Source organism: Camelus dromedarius, chromosome 5, assembly GCF_036321535.1.
Source record: "Camelus dromedarius isolate mCamDro1 chromosome 5, mCamDro1.pat, whole genome shotgun sequence".
NCBI lineage: Eukaryota > Metazoa > Chordata > Mammalia > Artiodactyla > Camelidae > Camelus > Camelus dromedarius.
The window spans coordinates 64,655,440-64,677,740 of record NC_087440.1 but is presented as its reverse complement, the minus strand read 5'-3'; the positions used below and the strand labels follow the sequence as shown (position 1 = coordinate 64,677,740).

At 35.6% G+C, this 22,301-nt stretch overlaps 1 protein-coding gene across 6 annotated transcripts in view; it reads right to left on the bottom strand.

Moving 5' to 3' along the window:
- Positions 1 to 22,301, bottom strand: part of RAD51B (RAD51 paralog B) — a 697,181-nt gene that overhangs the window by 554,904 nt on the left and 119,976 nt on the right. The window contains exon 8 of one of the 6 annotated variants that reach the window (XM_064486061.1): positions 14,387 to 14,830. The exons of the other annotated variants lie outside the window; for them this stretch is intronic. Coding sequence (XP_064342131.1) covers positions 14,660 to 14,830 — 171 coding nt within the window. The 3' untranslated portion in view covers positions 14,387 to 14,659. Of the gene's footprint in view, positions 1 to 14,386; positions 14,831 to 22,301 lie in introns of those variants that run through there. 6 annotated transcript variants of the gene reach the window in all.

The following is a 22,301-nucleotide window of genomic DNA, read 5'->3' as shown; positions in this document are numbered from 1 at the left end:
AAATCTTAGTCTATGACAGTAATAAATTGGTATCATGGTCAGTAACAAGAGGGCAATAATAGTGACAGACTTTGGAGACTGTGCCTACCTTTTTGTGCTCTGAAAGAGGAGGCACAACTCGACCAGGTGAATCAGATCATAAACATAAAATGTCATATTTTTACTCACTCTCAGTATTAAGCTCATTTAATCTCTCTGAGCATCAGAAAATGTGGTTTCCTGAAGACTAAATAGCAAGAAAACTACAGAATAGGGATTTAAGCCCAAGTCCAAATTGCTTCAAAGGGTAGTAGAGCATCCTCTGCTCTCCCAGAGGAAGGCATGGCCCTCTCAATGTCTAGAAAATCAGTAGCAGTTCTGCTTCCCCAACTTCCTACTACAATCAAGCAAAAGCAAGTGATGAGAGGGGGAAAACTGTTCTGACTGCTCTTCCATATCTAACTCTGGATTTATTTTTCCCATAGAAATGGAGTTAACTTTATAAATGGCAGCCAGAACCCACCTTCCGGAGTGTTGGAGTAGTAATGAGGTGAGTCTTTCTTGCATACTAGTACTCAACAAGAGGAGATTAATGTTGTATTTTTTAATTTTTGTATCCTACCCAAGCATATAACTCAGAATCTGTTAATTTGTGAGAAAGTAATTCTTCACTTTTTAAAGACGTGCATTAATTTTCCCTGTATTACTTGATATTTTCAGAGAGTATCTGAGCATGTGCACAAAATAAAAACAGCTCATTTTTTGAGCACTTGAAAACCAGACATCCTGCCAACCTTCCTAAAAGACAAACACAAGTTATTTTTTTAAAGATAAGGGAAAAAGAGGGGGAAAAAAAGACCCCAGAAATAAGAGATAAAATGATGAAATCCATGAATATAAATTCTTCACAGTTTATATAAAGGAAAAAGACTGGGTAAATTAAATTATCAGAGTCCAAAAAAAATCAGAGATCATATTGCAACCAGGAAGCAGACCTATCCCCAGTGTGAATTTCGGCTATGTTTAACGTTGGAGGCCCGATTTAATTCCTTTCGTCATATCCTCTCTTCGCTTCTGCTTGAAATCCAAGACGCATGGGGTGAATTTGCCTAACTTGCAACATTAGGAATCCCAGACTCTTCAGAGGAGCCCTCCAGGTATTCTGGGTATAGACAAACTGCCAGAGCAGATTTAAAAAAAAAAATTGGAACAGCCTGCTCTTTCTTCCTAAAGGACTTTTTTATAATTAACTAGCCTAACCTTCCTCTGAGGGATCTTAAAGCAACAGATTTACCTTTTTTTCTTAAGAGTGGTATCTAGGTCTGCCTGAAAGTATGCACAGGGGACATCTGTTAAACTGACTTTAGTTAATGATACTTTTGTATCAGATGGGGTTATATAAATAAACTATAAACAAATAATCCTTACTGATCTAAAAACAAGTCTAATCTGTTCTGGGTCAGGAGAGAGTTCTGACAAATCCTATCTTCCAATGCTATGAAAGGCCCAATAATTGCAAGATTAGGAATATTTCCTTGTAAAATTTTTCTAATTACATTTTTGATCTAACATGCACTGAAAAATGAACAAAAGCTCCCCAAACTGCATTATCAAAGAGTCAAACAGTTGGTGGTCATATCAGCAAGGCAAGGAACACTAATGTATAGTGATCCGTTTGTATCTCAGGTTAAAAAAAAAGACTTCTTCCTTAGGACCAACAACAACACAGTCAGTATCAACTACCTTCCATAATGAAGTTCTCCTAAATAACCCTGAGGAAAATGCATTCTTAGCTAGCAGGCTCTATTCACCCAGGTCTTTCCAGAGCATTCATTTTTCCCTGCCAGGGATGATTCAGCTCAGAGCCTACTTAGACCCACTGTGGACCAGGAAGGAGAGGATCATTAATCCATCACCAGCTTTCCCCTCCACAGTCTCCAAGTGTGCAACAAGCTGCCGGAGGGGCTGTGAAGGGGCCCAAAGAGCCTAGGCCACAGCCCTCCTCTCTCCTGACGCTTTCTGTTCAGCTTGCTGGAAAACAAGGCAGTTCGGTGGATGCCGCTATTTTTCAGAATGCACCGCATGATTTAAACTCAACTTTTCATTGAAAAACTTCACAAAATTGTCCATGGACATGTCATCCAAATATAGCTGGAAGACTGAATGCAAGTTGGCAGACGTGCTGATGTTAAGTGGCATTTACACTCAGAAGCATCCAAATGGGGGAAAAAATTGGTGTTTGTAGTGCAGCATAAAAACAAACATGAAAAGATTTTAAAATAAGGGAAATGTGTGAAGACAGAAAAAATAAGAGCATGTGTTGAAAAGCAGTCTTATTATTTTTCATATTTACTTATGTTTAAAGATATAGTCACTAAAGCTAAATACAGGAAGACCATATGTAGCTCTAGCCCTAACAAATGTTGTGACATAAGATGGTTTTTCTCCTCGCTTAATCATTTAACAACAACATTTAAGACAATTTTGTTGAGCATCTACTGTAGGCCAGGCTCTATACTAGGGAATACACTGACCAACCCACAGGATGTGGCTCCTGCCTTCTGGGGTCTGGAGAGGAGACAAGGAACTATCACATGTAACAAACACTGCGATGATGGGGTAATTACGGAACTGACCACAGGGGCAGCAACCCTGCGGGAAGGCCCATTTGAGGAAGTAAAATTTAGGTTGGGAACAAGAGGAAAGAGGGATGATGAAACAGTCAGTGGAACAGAATGCGAAAGCTCAGAGGCAAGAAAGAGCTGAACAAAGTGTAAAAAAATTAAATTCAATAGAGCCAGGGCATGGGCAAGGGGAACAATGATGCAAGGTAAAACTGAAGAGGTAAGCAGGACATGATCGAGAAGGGCTCTGCCCTTAAGATAGTAAGAAATCACTGGAATGTTTAGGAAGGGGAATGATGCTGTCAGCTTTGCACTTTTTAGAAGATCTCACTATCTGCAGTGTGGAGTATGAAGCAAGTGTGGCACAGGAGAGATGATAGCTCTTTGCTCTGAAATGGCGGCATCTAAAGAAAGAGAGGTGCAGAAAACTTTAGGAAATATTTAGGAGGTGTGATTATCAGAATTCTGCTTGGTGATGAAATGCAGGGAAGGAAGAAGTAGGGGAAAAGACTACCTCCCAGGTTTCTGACTTAAACCACTGGGAGATCAAGTTACTGGAGGCAGAACGGGCTTGGAGAGGGATGGGTGGGAAAGTAGTGAGTTTAGGATTAGGACTGGGAATAAAATTTGAAATGTTTGTGAAGACAGACTGAAGTGGGTTCCAAAATGAGTAGAAGGTAAAAACTGGAGAAGTGTGTTGGGGAAGAGAAAATAGAATGCTAAATATGTAGCTGAAATAGAATAATTTTTAAAGGTGAACTCAATAAATTTAGGAGCGAGTAGAAGGGGAGATAATAATGATACAAAGACCTTTCTTCTGAGAGCTTACTTAGTACCAACTATAAAGCTTAGCACTTTAAAGATACTATCTTTTTTAATCTTCACAACCACCCTAGGACATAAGTATTATCCCCAACTAACAAATGAGAAAACTAAGGCTGCGATATATAATTTGCACAAGATTTCACAGCAACAGACCTCAAATTTGAATCCATGTCTGATTACAAAGCCTACGTTCATAATCATCATACTCTACACAGAATCTGGGAGACAGACAGGATTAGAGAAAAATCAAGACCCCTCTGAGGTGGAAAAGGAGGGGATCCAGCCTTTAGGAAATGAGGGAAACCATTTTTCATAACAGAAGGGCCAGAGGACAAATAACCATGTGAGAAGGTTTACACTTTTGATGGCAGATGAGGAAGGAGTATCCATCTGAAGATTTCTATCTTTCCTATTGACTTGGAAGTAGTTATTGGCTGAGTATCCAGACAGGAGTCAATGAGTAAGATGTTTGAAAGAAGTAGAAAATAACTGAAGTTGTTATTCTTTCACTGAACAAATTTTTTTTTGAGCACCCATAATGCGCTGGGTACTATTCTAGGCACTGGGGTTGGGTCATAGTAGTAAAAAAAATAAATAAATAACCTTCCTGTTCACATGATCATTGTTTATGTGGGAGAACACATAAAATAAACAAGTAAACAAGGTCATTTCACATCGTGATACTCTAACGGAGGAAAGTAAGCAGGGTGACAGGACGGAGGGAGTGTGGGGAGAACAACTTTATACGAGGTGCTCAGGGGAAGTTTTGTGTGAGGCTGTGGATACAAGCTGAGATCAGGAGGAGCCCCAGGAGAAACACTGTCGTGGAGAATGGAGGACAGAGTTACTGAGGGAATGAAACAAGATTGCTAGGTAACGCTGAGAGGACAGATGAGGTGAGGGCCATGTATTTATGGCGACATTAATCTGCCTCACTGCATTTTTCTGAACTGAACTCAGCAGCTCAGGAGCAAATGCAGAAAAAGCTCAGAGTCACTCACAGTTGGGAATTTATCAAGTAGATATGACTGATAATGGGGGCAAAGAGTTCAGTAAGTTGACAAGAGGTAAGTTAGAGTTATGGTCCATGGAATCTAAAGTGAAGAGAAAGGAGAGTGAAGAATTAGTCTCATATAACTGCAAGTCCCCATCAGGCTGAAGATTTGGTCTATAAGCTGGAAAAATAAGGAAATTATGGCCAGAGAGGAAAATATCTGAATTTCAGAAGAGAGGAAGAAAAGGGTACCAAAGATGCAGTTTAAAAAAGATGAAAAGACAAAGGTACTGGAAGAAGAGTGGGGGAAATGGAGGTGCACGAAGACAGGGAGTGAAGGAAGGGGGTGGGGGACACTGACAGTACAGCTGGTTTAGCTAAGTAGCAAAAGCATCCTCAAAGAAGCAGAGTATTTTACAGCAGGTGAAGAAATGGTGGTCTGAAGGGGGGGGGGGGGGACTCGGGAAGACAATGACCCCATGACAGTGAAGGTGTGGGAAAATGACAAGCATTCTCTCAGAAGAGCTGTAGGAAAAACAGCATTTCAAGGGAGAGCCAGACCTCAAGTCAGGAGAAAACCTTCCTCCGGGTGGCTTACCAATGCTGAAATTTCAGACATGCCTGCCACCACTGGCATCCGATCCTTGTGTGAAGGAACCAGTTCTCAGGGTGTGATATTCTCCGTCTATGCTTCTCTTTTGCCCTGATTCCTCTAATATGACATTAACATAGTAGGGCAGAAATCCAAGAGAACCACTAGTCTGGAATAAACATCCTTTTAGACAAATAAAAAAAAAATTATACTTGGAAAAAAAAAAAAAAGCAAAGCTGCCATGTTGACATCAGAACAGTAAAGTAGTTTATTTAGAGAGTCATTTGAACAAGGCAGACACAGTTTAAGGACCCAGGGGGGGTTTCAGTTTCCACCATCTGGTTATTTCCCCAGGTCCTCTGCCATGCATCACAAAGCTCTCTGTGAATCCACTTAAAAACGAAAGGGCTAACACTCCTTTTTATTTGCTTTAACACGGCCCTCAATAAAAGGTGGTATATCCAAAGGATAAAATAAATATTCAGCCACAAAAATCACAGTGCAAAAACATATTTACTTATGTGGCAAGGTGTTCTCTTTTCATTGTTGAATATAAAAAGTAGGTTATAAAATAAGATATTGAGTATGATCTCATTTTTGCAAACAATCAATGTTTTTTAAAATTGTGGTAAAATACGCATAACATAAAACTTACCATTTCAATCATTTTCAAGTGTACAGTTCAGTGACATTAAATACATTCACATTGTTGTGCAATCATCATTTCCATTCATCTCCCAAACTTTTTCATCTTCTCAAACTTAAATTCTGTAACCATTACATGAAAACAATGAATTTTTTTATATGAACACAGAAAAAGCCTGAACGAGTGTAGACCAAAAATGTTAGTAAGTGGCTATTATTTTCTACTTTTCAGTCCTCCGTATTTTCTGGTTGTTCTCTAAAAGGAACTGCATTTCTAGTGTACTTTTTAAAAGTAATTCTTAATGACTTTTTTTAAAAGACACTGATAGTTCACACATTGAAAAAGAAAAGAAAAACAGGATTAGAGGCCATGCTCACTGCCTTCTTTAGGTCTGGACTAGTCACTAAAATATATTCCGTGAGTGATCTCAAACAACTCAAATTTTCTATGTATTTTTTAGAAATACATATTTTTATAATTGAAAAATAATTATTTTCTGAAAAATGTCAATGTATTATCAATTACCTATTAAATATTACAGCAATTGAAAATAAAAATAACTGCTGCACAGAAAGCTAATTGCCCCCCGTGGCCCATTTTCCGCTTCTTCCTAATAATAAGAATCCCAGTCCTTAGCTGGATACATTGATGCCCAACCAAAAGACAGTATTTCCTGTCACTGCTCTTGCAGCTACGACCATGAAACTAAATTTCAGCCAAAGAGGAAGTGCTATGTGCACCTTCCTAGAAGTGCCTTTGCAGGGAAGGGGCACATTCTCTCCTTGCTAGCTGTAATACTGACTCCATGGCTGAAACTCTAGCAGCCCTCTTGGACCATGAGGAGGCACGCTAGGGACGAGGGAGCAATAAGATAGACATCTCTTTTTTTGTTATATGCAGTCAGCCTAATCTTAAATGATACAATTGCCTTCTAAATCACTTTCCTTCTACATGTCTTATACTCAGTCCCATGCCTTTGTCGTCAATGGCCATAAAAAGAATACCAATAGAAACTGATAAATAATAAAGATGACCAAACACAAAGATGACCGATTCTCAACTTCCCTCCCGCTAGAATTTTGTATAGAATCTGCCATTGTCAACCATGCCAGCTTTCTGAAAGTATTTTCTGCATTGAACCAATACTTTGTAGATTTTGCTCCCATCTCTTTTCCCCCTTAGCTCCTTTACAATCTTGTTGTCAACTTCTCTGAACTTTGTTTTGACTATGATTAAAATTTTGTATGTGCTTAATGACTGTTTCAGTAATCAAAATTTCCCTGAAAAAGTCTGCTATGGATTTAACCGTGTCCCTGTAAAATTTATATGCTGAAGCCTTAATCCTGGACCCCTATGTGATTGGCCTGTGAGAAGTAATTATGTTAGATGAGGTCATGAAGGCGAGGCCTTCAAGATGGAATTAGTGCCATGTAAGAGACACCACAGAGCTTACTTCGTATCCCTCTCTCTCTCCTGCTCTCCTCCAAGGAAATGGAACTGAATGCTAGCCAGGAAAAGGAACTGAATTGGCTGGCACCTTGATCTCAGATTTTTGAGCCTCCAGAACTGTGAGAAAATAAATTTCTGCTGTTTAAGCACCAAGTCTGTGCTATTTTGTTACAGCAGCTGAAGTAGACTAATACACAGTCATTCACTCAATTACTACTGGATACTTAAAAAATAATCATTTGTTGAATGCCTACTATATGCCAGGAACATTACATACTTTACCTTTAATCCTCTTAGTAACCACACAAGCTAAAGATTATTATATTCACTTTGGAGATACGAGGCTTGAGGCCCAAAGAATAATTACCCCAGGTCTCATAGCTGCTAAGCGGAAAACTTAGATGTACTTACTCAAAGGTTCACTGCTTATCATACCCCATGGCCCACACATCTCTACATCAAGGAGTTTATGGTATTTTAGAAAGGCAATCCAGACAAACAAAAAGCTGAGTAATTCAAAAAGCACATGACAAAAACACAGAAATAATAAGTACTAGAAGTTCCTAGGAGGGAGAGATCACTGGGTTCAAGAAATAATGAAATGCTTCAATTCTTCCCTCATAAATATATAGAGAATTACATTAAACCAAATCCTTGTTGAAACGCATCCAAACCAAGTAAATAAAGTGGCAAGAGACATTACAACCTTGGAACAAAGGTAGACCTTAATAGAACTTGCTTTGATGTTTAAATTAGTACTTTTAAAAAGTCACCCAAAAAGCATTTTCCTACTACAAGGTATGCCACAGGTGATTTGTTTCATCACATCTTAATCTTTAGGGGGAAAAATTACACAAAAGCTTAGCTTTTCTAAATTGTCTACTAAAGCTAACCAGTTATTAACTAAAAAGGGACAGGGAAAAAGAGTTAAAACTATTCCAGAAAATAGTGTGAAATTAGATTATCTGCTTATATTTTAAAGATAATTTGAAAAGGTCTGAAAACTTCTTTCACAAAAGAAGAGCTATAAATGATCAAATAAAATTTTAACAATGTCTAAGTTAGGCAGGAATGTGGGACACACAGGACCCAGCATCAATTTTGGAACAATATATCTTCAGTTTTTTTTAAAGTGATAGCTACTTAACTACTAAGCAGTTATTTAAAGTAGGTAATTCTGGAGTTAAAATGTTTAATGTAGGATACTTTTACAAAAATTCAAAATCTTCCATGGAAATCTGTGATAGCCTATACTTAAAGTCTCTGGGGAAAAAACAAATCCAGTATTGATCTATAAAAAGGAAATTCAATTTGTATATTTTATTGGTTTTTAGAAGAAAATATTCAATTTCTAAAACAGAAAATATCTATCTTGATAGTGCCTTTTAATCTGACAAAAATTAGAGGTGTTATTTAGAATTTGGTTTTGTGACAGAAATGATACGATGTTTTCATAGTAAGTACAAAATACACTCACTACTGGAAATTTGTAAAATGAAGAAAAGGATACAGAAAAGAACACAGCCATGTCCTCACCACTAACACTTCCTTCTCATTAGCATGTTTTATATTTATAAAAATTTTTGATCATTCTATATAAATTAGATATTTAGCATCTTTCTTTTCTTTTTCACTTAAACATATAGCATTTTCCCATGTTGTTATAAAATCTTCAAAGAATCACTTTTAATTTCAGGAAACATTCCAATAAATTTACTTAACCACAATTCACTTTAAACAATTAGGCTGCTTTTTGTTATATTCATAATGCTATGATGAACATCTTTGTGCTTTTTCTGATTCACAGATAATACCCTTAGCATAGCTTCTAGCGGTGAAGTCATACAATCAGTAAACAGCAGGACCTGGGTAAAGAGATGTGGTCGAGTCAGCTTGTACACGTTCACCAGTTCTCATTGTTAAATTTTCAGGGATATTCTAAGCCAGGTGTTAAAGACAGACATCATTAAAAATTAAATATGATTAAATTTTATTAAAATAAAAATAATACTCAAATTCATCATTTGTTAATTGTGTTACTAGATTTTACTCCTATCTTTGCTCAGTTATTTACATCTACTGTATGTATATGGCAGGAATACTACTATGTAACAGTATTCTACTACATATCCCTTCCCAACTCAGCATTCAGTGATGTCATACCAGGAGCATGAATTTGACCACAGGGAAAGTATTCATACCATGGAAATTGCAAAATGATACAAATGAGGCTTTTTACCTCCACAGAAAATCTAGAGAATTAGCCTGATTATTCAGATGGTGAGGCGTACGTGTACCCTGTTCATTTCACCCTCAAACTGTGTATTTTTCTACCTCGACATGCCTTTAAAAAGCCTTCAGAAAGATGGAAGCAGAGACTGACATCTAAGCACTTTAATCAGTTTTACTACTTGAGCCACTTTGGTAAATGTTTATCAAGTATTTTTGAACTGTGTTGAGTGGCTGTCAGTGATACAGAAATTTAAAGTCTTCAAGCAAAGAAGATAAGATATGAACAAATAATGATTTAACAAGATAAAAAAAATGATAAATACCGTAAGATAAAACAATACAGGGATGCAAAGAAAGGAGAGGTTTTGCCCTGAAAACTTTTAAAACATCCACAAAAAAGAACATTTTCAGATAAATAAATAGTGTCATGGAAAAGTAAAATGATTGTTTAAGGCTATCAGAAATTCCATCCTCTTTGTTTCACAGCACTTACATATATCTGCTTTGCAACATGTCACTGCCCTCATCCTATGTTATAAAGACTATTATACACCTCTGCCCCACTATGCTACTCATAACTCCAGAGCAGACCTTTATCTTTGTATCCCCATCACAGTAGGTGTTCAATATATGTTGTTTCTTTAATGAGTGACTGAGTGAGTGGCAGGATGGATTAATGAAAAAGAGCTTGCATTTATGAGCTTACAATGCACTAAGCACTGTCCTAAGCACTTTACATATATTAAATCATCTAATTTGGACAACACTATGAGATAGATGCTGTTTTTACCAATGAGAGAATTCAGCCATTGCACAATGAAAGTGAGTCACAAAATGTTTAGGTAACTAGAACGAGATCACACAGATGGGAGTAGAGCTGGAATGTAAACGCAGTCAGTCTAACTCTAAAGCCCCTGCTCTTTGGCACTTCACCATTCCACCTCTCAAACAAATGAGTGAGTGAGCAGCAGGACAGGACAGGACTGAATCCACTGGCTCCTTCTTTTTGCATTCGTTCTTACACTATTTCCAAGTTAAAAAGAAGAAAAAAGCATGCTTCTAAATTATGCATTCCAATCAATGTACTCAGTTCATTCACATTCAGAGTAGTACTGCTCTCTTGGATCTCTAAATTTAAAAAAAAAAACAAAGTGAGATTTGGCAAGTTTTGATTATGCAAATTTCTACTCTCAATCAAATATCTCTTTTAAAAGGACACCTCAAATTTTCCAATTAGAAAGAAAAGTATTTAAATATTCAAAAAAAGATTTCATTTGAGCTTTGATAATCTAACAAGGGTACCCTTTTCTTATCTGCATACTTTATACTTGATATATACACACACACACACACACACACACACATATACACATATACACATATATACATTTATACATACAGAGACCAGGAGATATAGCATAACTGTATCACAAATGTACCAGAGTGAAAGTCACTTTGGCCCATCCTTAAAATAGCACTACTGAATTCTGACGGACAGAGAAAATTGAAAAGCTATAAACAACATGGTCAGAAACTACTAAATCTCCAAAGCAGAATCAACAGATGTTAAAAATAAATGAATGAATGCTTGATTAATTAATTAATTTATTAATTAACTCACTCTCAGGGCCTGAAATGTGTCCAATATACATTCATACTGTTAATGAAAAAAAGAAGAAAAAGGGAGGGGGAGATCTTTGTTCCTGATAAAACAACTGCATGCTAATAGAGGCTGAAAGACCCCTGACCTTACCAACAAAAAGTTGTGACTTCAATACCAATGAAGGAAAAGATACCAACTGGGTAAGATTTCCACACCTAGAACAAGATACTGTATTTATTTTCACCAAAGGACACAGAATCAATCTGTCAATCAGGTTTGGTAAGTTAGTCCAAAATTGTTGTCAAACAGACTATTATTCATAACTTATTGATTCATTTATAAACTGCTTCATGAAGAAATCCCAACTTATTTACCATGCCCCAGCTCTAAGAATATGTAAGGATGGAATCTTGGAGGTTTGACCACTGCACTCATTTAAGGAATTACTTATTAGAAACTGTGCTTCTCTTAAATCCATTCTAATACAAGAAATAGAAATATGCATTTGAAATATTTTTAATGTTTAAATAAATACATAATATGCAAGTTAAACAAATCACAGTAACTTCATTATCCATCAAGAGAAAGTTGTATTCCAGTTAATCCAATATTCTGATTCAGTTTCTTCATCTGTAAAAATAAGTCTGTTACGGATTAAATGAATTAATATTTGTAAAGTACTTAGAATAGTACCTAGAATATTGATTAAATCATATGTGTTTAATAAATAAAACTATATATAAATAAAAATTATATAATTATAGTAAACTATATTTCCAAAAAATGTCCTCAGCTACACTGCAAGTCTCAGTGCTTTTCCAGAACCTCGCCACTCCCCATCAAACGGTGTTTTTTTCTTCTCCCCTTGAACATGGTAGACTTGTGACTATTCTGACCAACAGAGTAGGAAAGAAATGATGTTATGTGATTTCCAAGGATATGTCAGAGAAAGGATGCAGCTTCAGCCTGGCTCTCTCTTTTTGGAATGCATGCTCCAGCAAACCCAGATAGCCCACATAAGGAAGCTCAAACAATCTATTTGGAGAGATCACAAGGAGAGACCCATGTGGAAAGGAAGGGAGTCTTCTCAGCCAATAGCCAGCAACAACTGCCATAATGAATGAGCCTTCAGATGATTCCAGTTCCCAGCCTTTGAGTTTTCCAGCTTCAGACATTGTGGAACAGAGAGAAGCCATCCCTGCTGTGGCTTGTCCAAACTCCTGATCCACAGAATCTGGGGGCATAATAACTGATCATTCTTTGCCATTGAATTTGGGGGTAATTTGTTACATAGCCATAGGAATAGGAACAATAAAACTGCTGCACTTAAGATTTGCATTTCACTAAATTCAAAAAGATTTTAAAGTGGCTTACAAAATTAAACACAAAGCAAACAGAGCACAGATAAAATAGAAGGGAGACTCATAAAACAAAGAAACAACTGTCAGTTATCCAACACATTATGATAACAACAGCAACAGCTAACAGTTATCTCCCATGTGTAAGGTACTGCAAGGAGCCATGATTCAATGCTCGTAATAGCCCCATAAGAATACTGGTATTATCTCTTTTATATATCATGTGCAAATCAGAAATAAAATACCCTAAAACTAAAACTCTGAAAAACATATTTTCCATATTTTCATCTTGCTTCGTTGATTCAGATGGCATTTACTTACTGGATCCTTGTACTGGACCATCATCATGACTATTGCTAATCTGTATTAGCAGGAGTTGGCCAACTTTTTCTTAAACGGCCAGATAATGAAAATTTTAGTCTTTGAAGGCTATATGTAGTCTTTGATGCATATTCTTCTTTATTTGTTTGTTACAGACTTTTAAAAATGTAAAACCATTCTTAGCTTGCACTTACCACAAAAACATTCTACAGTCTGGCCCCCAGGCCATAGTTTGCCCAACAGGCCACAACAGGGAAATGCTGAATACTATAAGTTTAAATTAATAAACTCATTTTTATTGTAATACTTATAATCGTATCTACAGTTACACTAAATTAAGAAAACACTGTTTCTGGCCCCAGCCTATTATTATCCACTAAAACCACAAGCTTCCCTGAACTGTTGGTAAGTGAAAATGTAGACCCAAACATCCATAATTTCCATTACAATAAATGTCTACTCATAATTGATACTCACCTACATTTAAAAGGTCTGGAAGACAGTCTGACAGAAATGATCTCTCTAGGGTCCAACTGCTTCCCTAGGCATCTACACAGATATCTCTGTGTTTGTTTACTGAGATTCACGACAGCCCAGTGTGATTGATAAAACACTGAACACTTCTAACCTTTAGTGTTGATCCCTTGCAAGAAAATGTTTATTATTCTTGGCAGGAAATGATGGAAACTAGTGAGAAACAGCCAGACTATGTTCATATGTAAGCGAACTGGAATTTTTAGGGAACAGTTCCTCCTAGTAAATTTGTCCACACACAGCTTAATCAACCAAATTTACAGCTGTTAACAGGTTGTGCCTCTGTACTCCCGAACATATAAATAAACTTCTTATTCAGAACAAAAACAGGTTCAGAGTCCAGTTGTTTAAACTGGAATTGGTACAGCCAGGACCTAACTGCAGTGAAAATGACTGTCAAGGAGAATCATAATCTTAGTAGAAAAGCTATTTTCCAGTTTCTTCAAAGCTACAAAGATGCTGCTTGACAAACACTTCAATGAGCACCTAAAACCAAAGTTATATAGTCTCATCTAAAATAAGATGCCCAATCTAATGCCAAATCAAACATACTAGTTTTCAAGTTGAGGTTCCAAATTAGGAAGAAGCTAATTATTTAAACTCAAATTGGAAAGAGAAAGATTTTTAAGAGCCTGTAAACCAGAAGGCCCTTAGAAACTGGAATGAGTAGTGGAGTAAGGAAATGAAATCATATGTATAAAAATTTTTATTCATTTTGCTTAGGAATGCAAAAGTAAATAAAGTTTAAGTAAATAAAAAATAATAAGTATAGGCTTATAGCCGTTTTAAAGACTAAGAACAGATACGAGTTAAACACTAGTAGGTAAGGTGGTGTCCACGTCATGGTAATAGAAACAAGTTATCTTGCTGAATTAATTAGTTAACACAGTCATCAAGAAAAGTAACCAACCCAGTCACCAAAAAGGTACAGCTAGCCAATTTACACCCTCCAGTTTTGAAAATCTCTAAAAAATTAGAAGTATTATTTCAAGGCATCTGGTATTTCTACTAATGTGGATGACGTTTTACATTTCTTTCATTCAAAATACAAAGAAATACAAATTTCCTTGTATTAAGACCCTAAGTAAAAACAAAATAGAGCAGCTAACCATGCAGAAAAACTTATCATCCATTAAAATAGTACTTTTGAGTCTATATTACTACATAATTGACTAATTCTATATATCATAAGTTGAGCTTAAACAATGCCATACCCTATCTGAAACCTAAATTTTATGATACTCAAATGCTATATTGGCCAAATACTACTTTTCCTCAAATTATTCCAACATGATTTCAAACCAATTGTCTATAGTAGAAGCTGATCAGAAGAAACAGCTCAGGTATACGGGGGTATATATATATATTTTTTTCCAAAGTTCTGGGAAGGGATCCAGTAACAATTAAAATAATGACATTTAAGCACAAGCATCTATTCATAAGCATCTGAATTCTTCTGACAGAGGAAATATTTTTATATTGACAAAACAGAGCCTATTACTCTAAAACCTTATATATTTGTTAGAAAAACAGGCAGAAATCTGGTTTGAATAAATAAAATGAATAAATGATACAGGATCCCAAACAACTCTCAGCTTCTCCAATGAAGTTATATGTCTGATGACCCAAGGTTTCAACGATCTTTTGCTCTGAACTTCTATAGCATCTGTGGACTAATCACATGGTAGAGCAGTTGGTTATATATTGATTTGTATTGTTTTCAAGTCATGTCTTATGTTGCTTTATGTCTTTAAACTATTTTGAATCTCAAAGCCATCTAAACACATCAACAAGCAATTCTGGAGAACTAACTCACTTCCTTTAAAACTTTCCTTAGCACTGTGGAAAGCTAGGTTCCAATTAGATACAAAAAGATTTGAATATCAAGTTACAGATGTGTACTTAATTCAGAGATCATGACAAGCCACTGAAAAAAGAGTGAAATTGTAATAGCAATATATGAAGAAGGGTAATCTAGATGTCATATGTAGGTTGGATTAGAGGATTAAAGGACTGGAAGAAAAAACAAAACAAAATTAAGAAACGATTCAATTGACCACAAAATAAATATCTGGTGCCTAAATGAGAATGGTGGCAGAGAAAGAAGAAGTGGGTATAGAAACAGACAGACTAGAGGAAGCTTGAAAATGGTCACAAATTGGTAATTTATTAAGTATGAGAATAAGAAAGAATGGTCAAAGATGATTAGTTTCAGCTCAGCAAACATTTATGGAGACCCTACTTTGTTCAAGGTACTTGAAAATCATGAACATGAAGTTTGATCGTAATGAATATTATAAAATAGGTGTAAACAACATGTTATCATAGTCCAGAAGATGGATGACACAATCAATCCTGGGTAGAATTGGGAAGATCAACATTTTAAGCCTCAGTAACTAGTTAGACTAATGATCCTTATGCCAAATGATGTGTATTCTTTCTTCAAAATGTATCTAAAGGGACAGACTGGGAGTTCGAAATTTGTAGATACTGACAGGTATATAAAGAATAGATAAACAAGATTATACTGTGTAGCACAGGGAAATACATACAAGATCTTGTGGTAGCTCACGGTGAAAAAGAATGTGACAGTGAACATATGTGTGTTCATATAACTGAAAAATTGTGCTCTACACTGGAAATTGACACAACATTGTAAACTGACTATAACTCAATAAAATAAACTTTTTTTTAATGTATCTAAATTCACCCCCCTTAAATCTCTTTCTACAAAGTCCAAGCACAGGTCATCTTTCACCTGTAATACTTCAGTAGACTCCCAGCATCAAACATGCTGTCTCACTCAGCCGCTCCTCAGTAGAGCAAGTCAAGTGAATTACCAAGTGTTATCAGACTGTTCTCATCAAGCAACTCGCTCACTACTCTAACGGAAAGGACTTTGGTGGCTTCCACTGATTCTGAGGATCAACCTGTTGCTCCCAAAACAGTCACTTTTTTAAGCACTCTCATCCTACCTTTCATCTGAGCTCTTCTCATTTTGGTCATAAGACTTTTACTTTTCTTTTTACCCAGGTTAAAGAGATGTATCCCTATTGTAAAGGTGGTTTGAGGAACAGAAAATGTGAGAGAATGAGTCAGAAAATGTGAGATTGCCTACTGGCTCTACCATCTCCTGGTTATATGATATTGGACAAGTTCACCTGCACGCTTGTTTCTCCATCTGAAGAACCAGAGCCAAACCAATGGGGTTATTTTGAGGATTTATGTGAAGTTTTTGTGAAGTGACAAGAGCCAGGAATATAAACTTCTGTAAATATGAAGATGATTATAGATCCATATTAAGTAAAGTCAATTCTTTACCTAATGAGTAATCAGTCTAAACAGTTCAGAGTCTAAATCAGGGACTGGCTATTCCAAGGTTCTGACTCCATTTGTTTTGGCATGCCAGGGTAACGAGGCGGCGTAGGGAAGCACATTCGATGATTTTTAATCTACATCCATGGAGTAATGTCCCAGAACTCTTGAAGCTTTTGACTTTGTATCTCTATCCAAGCCAAATACATTGAAGTTTTCATCTATAAAGAAAAACAAAAGCCTAACTGGCCTTTTAGAGCTTGATTAGATTAGAATTTCCATTCACTGCTCCCCACTCTGTTTTTAAAAAGATCTGTAGTTTGGGAAACTTTAGGCTCTTTTTTATTCACTATTCTACTCTTCTACGTAAATGTTCTGATGGTGTCCTCTACCTAACCATGTGTTAACTGTCTATAACAGTGCTGTACAACAGAACTTTCTGCAATGGATATGTTCCATATCGTTACTATGCAATATAATAGTCCACTGGCCACCTGTGGCTGTTGAGCATTTGTAATTCAGCTAGTGCATCTGAAGAACTAATTTTTTATTTTAATCTCAATCTAAATTGAAATGGCCACAGATGTCCACTGGCTACCATTCTGGACAACTCAGGTCTACTGCTTGTGTGCCAGAGAGTTATCCATTAAGATTTGTAAAATCCAATGACAAGGCTGGCAGCCAGAGTGCCCATACCATCTCAATTATAAAAGTTCTGCTGCTGCTTTTCAGAGTAGGGAGCTAGTTCCCACAAGTGCACCTGCATAACCACAGTTTCTGTCATTGCTCTCGGTGTTCCCTCTGCTTAGAATGCCCTTCCCTCACTGTATGCCAAGCAAATTCTCATTCATCTTTCAAAGCCAGTTCAAATGTTACCTTCCCCATGAGCCTACTTTAATTTTTTTTTGAAAGCAACACAGCAAAGTAAAACACGCCACAGTTGAAGAACAAGACAGGTTAAAGTTTGAATCCCAGAACTAGCCCTTACTAACCAGAACTTACTACACCTTGAACATATCTTGACCTCAATTTTCTCTCCTATAAAATAGTAAAAACAAACCAAAAAACCCCAAAAAAACAAAAACTAATTTTGCAAATTTGTTCTTAAGAATTAGAAATTCTGAGCAACACTATATTATGGCTAACATTTATTAAGCATCTACTTGTGTCAGTCATCATGGAAGTGCAACATGTCAATCTTTTCATTTCATTTTCATAGCAACCCTATAAAGTAAGTACTATTCCTTTACCTATTCATCCATATATTCAACAGTTTTATTCATTTATTCATTCAGCAAACATTTGAGAGCCTAATGTGCCTGGTAAGAAACTGAGGATAAAGAAGTGAACAAAGTCCTCGCATTCAGAGATCTTATATTCTAGTGGAAAATATAGACAACAAGCAAGAAAATAGATAGACACATAACATCAGTAGTGTTAAGTGTTATGGTGAAAAATAAAGCAGGATAAACTAGAGTATAATGGAGGATGCTATTTCGTAGAAGAGGTTGTCTAGCAAGGCCTCCGGCCTCCCCATTGTGGTGATACTTGACCAGGGAACTAAATAAAGCATGAAGTTGAGCTGTGTGCAGATATGTAGGAAGAATGCTCCCAGGAGAAGGAACAGCAATGTACTGAGAGCTATTATGCAGTAGATCCTATACTAGATACTAGAAAGATGTTAGTGAACCAGACAAAGCGATTGTCCTCCAGGATTTTACATTATTGTGACTAAATGAACAAAAACCATAATGTCTTAGAAGTGAAAAGTTCAATGAAGAAAAGGGGAAAGTATAAGGAAATATAGAGTGATAAAAGAAAGTACTTTTATTTCTACTTTAGAGGTCAGGATACTGAGAGGTTAAATAACAAGCTGCTAAATTATAAACCAGGCATTCAAGCCCATAAAGTAGCTCATTTTTTAAATTACTCCACCATTCTCTCCCCTCTATACTATAAAGTCTCCACTGGAAACTACAGAATGGCAGAGATTACATACAGTCCATTCCTTACTATATGCCTAATATTAGTACAGTGGCACACAGGAGATGCAAAATAAGGTTGAATTAACTCAGATTTCCACTTGAGACATAATATGACAACTCCATTATAATTAAAGAGACCATGATCCTAAAACCAGGAGGATGGTTGTCCTTATTTAGGGAAATCCCATTAACAAATTCGCAGCAATAAATATAACAGTTAAAGTGAACGTGATAGGTTTTGGAAGGGGGCTAGAGTGAGAGAGAACTACTCAAATGGGCCTAGTGCTTATTACTGCAACACAGAACTACTTGCATGGGCTGGGTGAAGGGTGGGACGGGAGACTGTAACAAATGGGGAAGGAATAACGTTATCATCACACAGATGTTAACTGAACTGGTGACAAGTCAACAATACATATCAGGCTTATTGACACTATTTGCCCAAGTATTTTCTTCATTGTAAATCCTTAAGATTTAGAATACTTCAAATTTCAAGGCTGCTTCTTATCACTTAGCAAACCAGTTCACAACTGTCAGCACTTCAGCTCATAAACTGAAAGAAGAAAATCCCAGGGCCATATGGATAAAATTCCCACCACACCATAATAATCTGCTTAATCTGTGTGAAAACATCTTATTCATAATTATTGTACTTTTCTCCTAATTAAAAAGCAATACATATTTATTCTTGAAAAATCTGGAAAATTCAGAACTATATAAACAAGCAAATACCACCCAAAGATAATTGCTGTCGATAAGATGGGGGTATTTATTTCTAATATAAAGAAGTTTTTATTTTTCTATATGTATATGCATGTACTTGTTTAACAGTTGTTGTGGGCATGATTGTTATTTTTTATGGAACCATTATCACACTTTTTACATAGCCTGGTATACTGCCCTTTTTCACTTAGCATTCACATTACATGAAGAGCAATTTGCCTACATTTAAAAATATTAATTTTAATGATGTTAAAATAGTTTACTGTGTGTAATTAAATATTTCTCTATTGTTGATTCCAAATTCATGCCACTAAACATGATGCTGGGATGAACATCATTGTATTTCTTCTATATTAAAAATGATTATTTTCTTAGGATAAATTCCAAGCAGTAAAACTACTGGTTTAAATTATACAGATATATTATACCAGAGTTTATGTGTTGTCAAACGTCCTCCACAAGGTAATGCCAATTTACACTTTTGCTACTGAGTTATCTGAGCATTTCCATTCCATACCTGCCCACAAAACATGTAATTTTTGAAAATATGCAAGGCAAAAAAGGTAACATGTCACTATTCTAATTTGCATGTATTTCATCAATGAAGCTATTTTTTTTTTTTCTATTAGCCAATTGTATTCCTTCTGTGAATTCTTTTTTAAAAAATATTATTTGGCCATTTTCTATTAGGGGCTAACATTTTTTCTCTCACTCATATTAAAGAACACTTTATATAGAGATATATTTGCCCTTTATCAACATATATGTTACAAATATTTCTACCTCTTTGTTGTTATCCTTTAAAGTTTTTCTACTGTGTATATGTTAAAATTTTTCATGTAGTCATTTATCATCACTTTGTTATTAATATGCTCCATTTAATTTATGCTTGAAAAGTCCTTAATATCTTTCTCTTAAAATTGAGTTGGAACTACCAAAAACTATCTACACCTAGAAAATCTACTGATAAAATTCCAGCAATATGAGGGAAAGATCTAACCTAGAACTCTCCAACCACTTACACAGATACACAGTTACTCTCTCTTCTCTCCAAATATATAAGAATATTAGATAAGATACACAGAGAACTTTGTTTTTAAAAAAATAGATGAATTTCAGATGAATACAGGGAAATCTCCAAATGCAAGGGGTTAAAATTGGAAATCAGAGCACAACAATACAGCCATCCCTGTCCCTCAGTACTAATGGGAGATTGGTTGCAGGAGGAATCCCTGCTACCAGAAACCTGCAAATGGAAAATCTGATCTGTGGTTGGTTGAACCCACAGAAGTGAAACCCATAGACGGGAGAGCTGACTTCCTTGGTTAAATTTATTCCTAAGTATTTTATTCTTTTTCTTTCTATTATAAGTGGAATTATTTTCTTAATTCCATTTTCACATTTCATTGCTAGTGTATAGAAACACAACTGATCTGGGTATATTGATCTTGTAGCATACAGCCTTAGAGAACTCACTTGTTACTTCTAATAGGGTATTTTTCCTTTGGGGGCATTCTTTACAGGGGGATGATACATATAGACAGAGTGATGCTGATATAAGAACAGGATTATCGATCAAAGGAATGTATTTAAGAGTCCAGAAGTAAACACATAGATCTATGGTCAACTGATTTTCAACAAGAATGCCAAGACCATTTAATTAGGAAAAAATAGTCTTTTCAACAAATAATTCTGAGATTGTATTTCCACATGCAAAAGAATAAAATTGGACCCTTACCTGATACCATATACAAAAACTATCTCAAAATGGATCAAAGACCTAAATGTAAAAGCTACAGTAATAAATACAGAGTAAATCTTTGTGACCTCAGCTTTGGCAGTGGATTCGTAAATATGATACCAAAAACACAAACAACAGAAGAAAAAAATAAAGTAGAATTCATTAAAAAAATTTTAAATGTTTGCTTCAAAGGACAATATCTAAAAAGTGAAAATCCACAGAATGGGAGAAAATAATGGCAAATCATATACCTGATAGAGGTCTAGTATCCAGAATATCTTTCAACTCAACAATAAAAAGACAAATTACTCAATTAAAAATGGGCAAAGAATCTGAATAGACCTTTCTCCAAGGAAGATACACAAATAGCCAATAAGCAACAAAAAGATGTTCAATATCATTAGTCACTGGAAAATGCAAATCAAAACCATGAGATATCACTTCTAATTCATTAAAAGAGCAGTTATAATTTTTTTTTAAAAAAGGAAAATAATAAGTGTTGACAAAGATGTGGGGAAATTGGAACATACATTGTGGTGGGAATGTTAAATGGTACAGTTGATAAGAGTTTGATAGTTCCTCAAATAGTTAAATATAGACTTACTAAATAACCCAGAAATTCCACTCCCAAGTATAATAGACTCAAGAGAATTGAAAGCATATGTCTATAGAAAAACCTGCACACAAATATTCAAAGGAACATTATTCATAATAGCCAATAAATAGAAACAAGCCAAAATGTCCATAAATTTAAAAATGGTATATCCATACAATGTCATTTGGCCATAAATGGAATGAAGTACCAATACATGCTACATATAGATAAGCCTTTGAAACACTGAAACATTATACTAAGTAAAAGAAGACAGACACAAAAGACCACATTATGTATGATTCCATTTATATGAAATGTCCAGAGTAGGCAAACACAGAGACAGAAAGTAGATTAGTGGCTGCCGGGGCTGGGAGAAGGCAGGAGATGGCTAATGGCTACAACGTTTATTTTTGGGATGATGAAAATGTCCTGGAATTAGATAGTGGTAATGGTTGCACAACTCTGTGAATATACTTTAAAAAGTCCACTGAATTAAACCCTTTAAAGTGGTGAGTTGTATTGTACTATATTATTGTGAATTATATCTCAATTGTCAAAGATATTAAAGTTAAAAACAGAACAATAAATATAAAAGTTAATACTGTATCAGCCCAAGAGTTTATGAGACCAGAAATCCCACTTTATGAACTAATCATCATTGCAGCTGTGCTTGTTACAGCAAAAGACTAAAAATAATTCAAATGCCCATCAATAAGAACCTGGGTAAATAAATTATTGTATAATATTATTAAATATTATGAAGCTATTTTCAAAAATTAGGAGCT